General features: G+C 45.6%; 1 protein-coding gene across 1 annotated transcript in view; it reads left to right on the top strand.

Annotated features, from left to right (window-relative positions):
• STK10 (serine/threonine kinase 10) overlaps positions 1 to 3,592 on the top strand; it is a 117,445-nt gene extending 113,853 nt beyond the window's left edge. The window contains exon 19 of the mRNA XM_040444982.1: positions 1,127 to 3,592. Coding sequence (XP_040300916.1) covers positions 1,127 to 1,267 — 141 coding nt within the window. The 3' untranslated portion in view covers positions 1,268 to 3,592. The remainder of the gene's footprint in view (positions 1 to 1,126) is intronic.
• The last annotated feature ends 4,991 nt before the right edge of the window (positions 3,593 to 8,583 follow it).

Genomic DNA, 8,583 nt, shown 5'->3' with positions numbered 1-8,583 from the left:
TCTTGCTTATATATAATGTTTGCTTACCACAAACACTTTTAACACTAACATATCCGGGGGCACCTGGGTGGCTCAGTCAGTTAAACGTCCAACTTCATCTCGGGCCATGATCTCATGGCTCGTGAGTCTGAGCCCCATATTGGGCTCTCTGCTGTCAGCACAGAGCCTGCTTCAGATCCTCTGTCCCCACCTCTCTCTCCACCCCCCCCCCCCCGCTGCTTCTCTCCCTCTCTCTCTCAAAATAAAAATTAAAAACTTAAAAAACGTATTTTTTTAAGATTAAAAAAATGTTTAACGTTTATTCATATTTTAAGAGACAGAGCAGAGCATAAGTGGGGGAGGGGCAGAGAGAGAGGGAGACACAGAATCTGAAACAGGCTCCAGGCTCTGAGCTGTCAACACAGAGCCTGACGCGGGGCTTAAACTCACAGACCGTGAGCTCATGACCTGAGCTGAAGTCGGATGCTCAACCCACTGAGCCACCCAGGCGCCCCTAAAAAACATAATTAAAAAAATGCTAATACATCTGGCAAAGGAGAACTTCAACCAAGACACTAGACACTTGCTCTGAGTTACCAAATGGGCTTTTACAACACAAAGAACCCGTCGTACTGCAGGTTTTCAGAATCACAGTGTCAGGAGATGGTGGGAAGGCACATGAGTTTTGAAGACAACTCCCTAGGTAATTTCTGTGGGGCAGTATCCTCATTAGGAACACAATGTACTTGGACATTCTGGCCCTGTCCTCCCCCCTCCCCCCAATCACCCACTGTTAAATCTGTCCATTTTCTACCTTGGGTCTTTCTCCATTCGATTGTTTTCCTGCCAGGAGACTGGCATGTACCGCCCCCCCCCCCCCCCCCCCCCAATGAGATGGCATTTCACCAAACCATGGCACTTGATCCACAACAAAATCCTGCATGGTTGTGAAAGAAGGAAGCTAGAGGTGGTACCTGTCTTCTGGGTGATGCACTCTGGGAAAGGAAAGATGGAAGACCGAGTTACCCATGCAGCAAAGGCTTGTTGGGAGGGAAGGGAAATTTCCAGAGGAGGCCACTTTGGTGGGGGTCCTGTGTTTGGGAGATCCATGCCAATGGCATCTGACTGCACCCTCTCTCTGTCCTAGGCTCTGGAAGAAGATCTGAACCAGAAGAAGCGAGAGCAGGAGATGTTCTTCAAACTGAATGAGGAGACAGAATGCCTGAACCCTACCACCCCAAACAAGGCCACCAAGTTCTTCCCCTATAGCTCTGTGGATGCTTCTTAACAGCCACCTGGGGCTGTGGCTGGCAGGTTGGCGGGCCTCCAAGGCCCTCCCATTCTCTGTGAACAAGTAACTCAGGACCCCCCCCCCCCCTTCCCTCTTGCTTCCAGGCCAACTCGCATCTAGCCCCTTGCCTTGTGTTACCCCAGCTATGCCCAACAGACCCACCCCAGTGTTCCTTAATTCTCGCTCACTCATGGAGGGCGAGGTTTTATTATGTGTTGCCTGATCCTAATGTATGTCCCCTCTGAGCCCCACATCCCTTCAAGGTGTCAGTGATTTGGGCTGCTAGTGGGGTCACGGCCCGGAAGGAATGGTGTTCTGCAGCCTTGAGACCCTCCTGCTTGCCAAAACTTCAGTTTTGCTATCTGTGGGCACAAAGCGCTACCATCAGTCACCATGAGTTTGTCCATATTGTGATTCTTGGTGTGGTGTGAGACAAGAACACGGCTCCTAACAGCCATTTCAGTTCCTAGCGAAGCCCGTCCTGCTGCCAGCTGCTCAGGGGGTGCCCTCATTCTTTCAGTAGCCCCCAATTTGCTTCCCTCTTGAGACAAGGCTGTGTCTACAATAGTGGGCTGGAGGAGAGCCTGAATCATTCATTCTGCTGGCCTTGGGTGTTTCTTGCCATCTTGTGTCCCTCTGCCTGCACACACATACATACACAAGGCGTGGCCCCGTGGCATTACCCAGGCTTGCCTCTGCTCTGGGCCTCTTGTGCCAGGTGGGTTGAAACCTACTCATTGCCTGAGCCTGTGCCACTGAGCATGTTTAGGTGGAGCCATTGGTTTGAAGGGTGCTGGGTACTGGCACAAGATGGTATAGGCTGAACTGCCGGTCTGTGATTCCCTTTGGCGCCTACGCCGGATGCTGTGTTCAGGGATAAATTCCTCACCACACAAGACTTTCACAGCCTAGGCTGTTCCCGTCTCATCCTTGCCCATCCTGTCTGCAGGCTGTTTCCCTCTGCCCCTCCTAGCAGGAGTCTGGCCTCATACTTGAGACAGAGGCTGGTAGTCACTGGGATTTCTGTTCAGGAAGAAAAAACATCAGGGAGAAATGCAATGCTTCCTGCCCCCAGCAACAGAGCAGATGCAAAGCTGCTGCTTCTCAGATGGAATCCTGGGCCTTCGGGTTATTCAGCTGGCCACCCACAGATTCTGATCCCACAGGCTGCAGGATGTAGATAAAAAGTAATGCTCAAACAGGCATTCAGTTTATAAAGAAAGCTTTTTTCACTTTGATTTCTAACTTGAAACAAATATAAACAAATGGCTTCTATAGGACGATAACCTGCTTTAAAGAAACAAAACAGAAAACTGAAGGCGAGTTTGAGAAATCATGGATGACATATTAAGTCTGGGTACTGTTTTGTCACGATGGAGTGGCTGACATCCCAGGAGGACTTTTTCCTTCTTCACTCCTACACGTTAAGGTTTGACACTTTGTCCTCCAGCAATTCTCTGCAAGTTTCTTGGCACTGGTTGTAACTGGATCTTGGGGAGGGAGGGTTACCATTCAGTAAGAAGGGACTTAGGGTTCCCAAGGCTTACATATGCAGTGAAGATGCTCTGCGGGCTGTGGGAAGGCAGTGGTCCTCTTAAGTTGGTGAACATTTGAGCTTGCCTGCTTCAGTATTTGACCCAGATGCAGCAGTTTTCTGGTCTCACACAGATGAGACCAGTGAAACAGTTGTCCTCTTTTATTCTTTTTGGTACACAGGTGCCGGGAAAATGTGACCTAGCAGCAGTGTAATTACAGAACACTGTCCGGGTTCCACCAGCCAAGGCCGGCCCTGGCAAATGGTCAGGCAGGGCTGATTTGGGTTGTGTTTACACTATTGCCTGGGGTGTGAGAAGGGGCATTTACATGAAACGATGGTTTCGTGGTTCAGAAGAAAGTCTTTGATCATTCCCCTATTTGGCTTTTCATTCACATTTGACTCTTGTTCAAGAGTTGCTGCTTTCCTGTTCAGTGCTGCCCAAGTCCTGATGGCTCCCCTCTCCTTTCTGGATGGGGGCCGGTTGGGTCCTCCAGCCTCATGATCGAGCCAACACGCATGCCCACCAGTGAGAAGGCCCACGCAGTATTCCGCATGCCCCGTGCTAATGTTTCCTCGGGAAGGGACAGATGGAACTGTTTCTTGTTTTCAGTCCGTTTTTGGCAGAGTAAATATAACTAACTTATATTTTCCCTTTATAAAGGATAGAAGTTATTTTTATGTAGTTTCAAAACTTTATACAAAACTTTTGTAAAATGTTCTCTACAAAGTTTAACTGCAAGAATGTAAATATGCTTCTAATAAAATAGCAAAAGGAGAGAAACCCTATTTGCATTTGTGCTTGTTCTCTTGGGTGGGGTGGAAACAGCACAGCAGACTTAGCCACATTTGCCAGGCAAGAAAGGGTTCAGCATCTTCTCAGTGCACTGGTGCTTTCCAGGTCACACGGCCAGTCAGACCTTGGGGTGGGTTTCTGTTTTGAAAGGAGTTATATTGTGTGTGTGTTCTCTACAGACATTGAACAACATTCTCATTCAACAATAAACATTTGGCCCCCAGGAGTTTCCAAATACTAACTTACTGAATCTGTGAGGAAGACATTGTCATTCCCATTTTATAGAGGAGCAAATAGATATGAAGCAAGGGTAAGGTCAGGCTGAACTTCACCACACTGGTAAATGATGCCTATGAAATTCAAATTAGACCTTCTGAGGTGCTGTCTCCACCACACCTCCTCTCCCACTCTCAGCTGCCCATTACACTCACTAAGAGTCATGCACTTAACTATCAGCTGCTGTATTTAAAAGCATTTTTCTGCCATGCTTCTAAAACCCCATTCAGGGGTTCTTAACCTGGGGTCTAAAGACCTCCCTTATCACCAGCAAGGGGTCCGAGGGTAGAATTCAGGGTGTCTTTGTTCCTGGATAGGAAAAGATTTGGTTTTTAGTTTGACTAAGCTCTAACTGAAATTCAGTATTTCCTTTCTGTATGGATGCAGGCAACCAGCTCTGTTAGGATAAGTGGTACCTGAGACTGTCAGCAATAGAATTCAGAGATTTCATCTGTTACTGCTGTGCAAACACCTCAAAATTTTGTTCATCGCTTTGAAATAACAGTTATTGTACTAATTGTTAGCTCCTGTTATTTAAGATTGAGATATTCAGGGGCGCCTGGGTGGCTCAGTTGGGCATCCAGCTCTTGATTTTGGCTCAGATCATGATCTTACAGTTCATGAGATCAAGCCCCAGGTGGAGCCTGCTTGGGATCCTCTCCCTCTCTGTCCCTCCCCCGCTCAAAATAAACATTAAGAGAAATCGAGATGTGCATATTACATATATAGGGCACATCTATAAGCCAATATATATATAGATTTTCTAATATTTTGGTACCTATATTTCATTATGATAGGTTTCACTTGTAATCTATATGCTTTACATTGTGCATCTGAAAGTATTCTCAGAAGGGGTTTGCATTCTTGGTGGAATGCCTTCAAATTAAGAACCTCTACTGTGTCTGCAGCCCTGAGCTGTCACTGTCCTAGAAACCTGCTGACCAGGTTTCTGACCACCAGGTGGTGGTCCACTCTCAGGGTGTCTCATACGTCTGTGACTTGGTATGTTGGGGCAAGGGGTGCAGTGCAAGCAAACAGCAGCTGGCATGCCTCCCATTAAGGGACAGAAAAATGACTGGGGTTCCCAGGAAAAAGGATTCATGAGACTGATGAAGAAGATAATGCATCAAAGGATACATGGAACTTGAGAAATGAGATCGTTCCACAGTAACTGAGCCCTCTTATGCACTAAGTGTTTGAGGTGCTGAAATGAGTAAGACATTGACATGGTCTTCAAAATACTTGTCCTGCTGAGGAAACAGACCTGGAGAAAGAGTGTCAGTTCAGGCTGATGGAGCCTTGGAGAATGAGGGAAGAGCTCTCAGAGATGGTGATGCAGAATCTGGGAGGACTAGTTAACTATGTGCCAGAACACATTCAGGGACTGGGTTGTGAAATGGTTTATGAGCCATGAGGCTGGAAAGAACAGGGCCAGACCCATGTACCTGGGCTCAAGCTGACCCTTACCATCCCAAGGGCAGTAAGAAGTCTGGGAAAGAGTTTACTCGGGAAGGACAGTTGAAATCATGACTGCAGCAACTCGAGACCAGCCGAGGACAGAGATTAACATTGATGCTGGTGGGAATGATGGCCCACAAAGGCTGGAGGCTTTAGGAAGGAAAGGACAGATGGTAGACCCCATAAGGGCAGGGAGTAAGACTCTAGCTGATCCCTAAACACCTAGAACCCAGCATGTTGCCACACTGAGTTACTCCGTCTGGGCTTCTCGTGCCATAAAGGATCTGAAAAGGGAGCAGCGGTGGCCTGGGGGCTGTAGACTGCATGTATATCAACCTAGTATGGTACCAGAGATGTTCACTAGGTCTGACTAACCAATGTGTTGCCAGTTAAAAACAAAACTGAGGGGCGCCTGGGTGGCGCAGTCGGTTAAGCGTCCGACTTAAACCAGGTCACGATCTCACGGTCCGTGAGTTCGAGCCCCGCATCGGGCTCTGGGCTGATGGCTCGGAGCCTGGAGCCTGTTTACGATTCTGTGTCTCCCTCTCTCTCTGCCCCTCCCCCGTTCATGCTCTGTCTCTCTCTGTCCCCAAAATAAATAAACGTTGAAAAAAAAAATTAAAAAAAAAACAAAACAAAACTGAGAGAACATCCACTTCCAGTGATGGCAGACTAGGTAATTCAAACCAGTGTTCTAAAGCTGAGGACAATTAGAAAAGCTGGACGAAAATATTCAACACGTCTACTTGAAGGTGCAAGAAAACTACAAGATAGTGAAGACTTACAAAGCCCAGATTGAAACAAGGACAGAACAGGGCACCTGGGTGGCTCAGTCGGTTGAGTGTCTGGCTTCGGCTCAGGTCATGATCTCACAGTTCATGGGTTCGAGCCCCACATCGGGCTCTGTGCTGACAGCTCGGAGCCTGGATCCTGCTTCGGATTCTGTGTCTCCCTCTCTCTCTGCCCTTCCCCCATTCACACGCCGTCTCTGTGTCTCTCAAAAATTAATAAACGTTAAAAAAAAAAAAAAAGAAAGAAACAAGGAGAGAAGGCCAGAGAGATGATTCTGGTGCTTTACCCTGAGAACACTTGCTGATCCTAGAGAGGGTATAAATGTGAACCTGACCAGAGTGCCAGGATCTCTGCAAGGAGAATTTGTACATGTAGTCAGTGCACTAGTTGCATCCTGTGTCCCAGTTTTTTTGGGCTGCTGCTCCCAGGATGCCTCTTGATTGCCTGGATCTGGGGGCTGAAGTGTGGGGAGGTTGTGTTCCAGGGTCCCATGGGACTATAACAACTGGAGACCGTTCACGGCAGGCTATCACTCCCAGAATACTACTGCACAGACAGTAAATTAAAACACACCCCTAGTTTTTCTGCGAAAGAGGTCCAAATGCTTGTTCTGGAGCTGTGGCCTGAGGGGCAGGCTCTAGGTTTAGCACACATCTAGAGGCCTATGGAGGTGCCTATGCAGGCTGGGGGAATACCACCTTTGTGCTCTCCCTCTGCCTTGCTCCAGCTCTCTAGTATCTCCCAGAAATGAGCATATACACTTATCTGGAGCCCTGATTTTTGCTAATGTCATCCATGGAACACCTCCAGATCACCTTGTCTGGTGGCCAGCAGGGTTCATGCTTGTGGTCTCACAGTACTGTATATATTTGCATACTCAAAAGCTGCTACCTGAAGGTCTGGCTTCCAATCAGCCTGAATCTAGATGCTGAGATCCCCCACTTTAGGACGGACAGAGCTTGGCACACCCTCAACAATGAGAGCTTTACATTAAAAATAAAATAGGCTGCATGGAAAATCATAAAGGTTCAAGAGCTATATACAAGGCTGAACAATAATATTCATCTCTTACACAAGGCCACTCCTTCAAGACTAGAAGAGGTGGTTGTTTCACTTAATACATAGAAACAAACACAGAGTCAAGCAAAATCAGGAAATAGGAATATGTTCTAAACAAAAGAACAAAACCTTAGAAAAAAAGTCTTAATGAAATGTGTAAGTAATTTGCTTGATGAAGAGTTCAAAGTAATGGTCATAAAGATGTTCACCTAATTTGGGAAAAGAAGGATGCTCATGCAACTTGGAAGAAGAATGGATGAGCACAGGGAGAACTTTAACAAACGGATAGAAAATATAAGAAAGTACAAATAAGCCACAGAGCTGAAGAATACAATAACTGAACTGAAAAATACACTAGAGGAATTCAACAGCAGACTAGATGAAGCAGATCAGTGAACTCAAACACAGGGCAGTGGAACTCCCCAATCAGAGCAGCAAAAAGAAAAAAAAAAAATTTGAAGAGTGAAGACAGCTTAAGGGATTTACAAGGCAACATCAAGTGGACTAACATTTGCATTATAGAGGTCGCAGAAAGAGAAGAAAGGGGCAGAAATTTTACTTGAAGGAAGTAAGGCTGAAAACTTCCCTAAGCTGGAGAAAGAAATGAACACCCAGATCCAAGAAACCCAGAGAATTCCAAAGAGATAAACTCAAAAGACCCCATACCAAGGCATATTATAATTAAAATGTCAAAAGTTTAAGCAAGGAGAGAAATCTTAAGAGCAGCAAGAAGAAAACCAACTTGTTATGTACAAAGGAACCTCCATTAGACTCTCAGCAGATTTTTCAGCAGAACCATTGCAGGCCAGAAGGAGTGGCATGATACATCCAAAGTGCAGGAAGAAAAAAACCTTCCAACCAAGAATACTCTACTTGGCAGAGTTATCATTCAGAATTGAAGCAGAGAGAGTTTTCCAGGTGAGCAAGGCTAAAGAAATTCATTATCATTAACCTGACCTTAGAAGAAATGCTAAATGTACTTTATACACTGAAAAGAAAGGGTGCCAATTAGTAACAAGAAACCATATGAAAGAATAAATCTTACCAGAAAGGTAAATATACAGTAAAGGTAGTGGATCAATCATTTATAAAGTTAGTATGAAGTTTAAAGAATAAGTAGTAAAATACTACAGTAATTAGTCAAGTAATACACAAGATAAGTATAAAATTGTGACAACAAAAACATAAAACAGGCTAGGGGAGAGTAAAAACATAAAGCTTTAAAATGCATTCAAATTCAAGGTGTTATCAACTTAAAATAGAGTGTTATGAATATAGGTTGTTGTATATAAGCCTCCTGGTAACCACAAAGCAAATACCTATATTAGACACACAAAAGATCATGAGTAAGGAACCTGAGCATACCACTAAAGAAAGTCATCAAGCCACCAAGGAAAA

Source organism: Herpailurus yagouaroundi, unplaced genomic scaffold (assembly GCF_014898765.1).
Source record: "Herpailurus yagouaroundi ecotype Mexico unplaced genomic scaffold, PumYag 29, whole genome shotgun sequence".
Classification (NCBI taxonomy): Eukaryota; Metazoa; Chordata; class Mammalia; order Carnivora; family Felidae; genus Herpailurus; species Herpailurus yagouaroundi.
The sequence above is the reverse complement of the archived record's forward strand: the minus strand, read 5'-3'. Positions and strand labels throughout refer to the sequence as shown.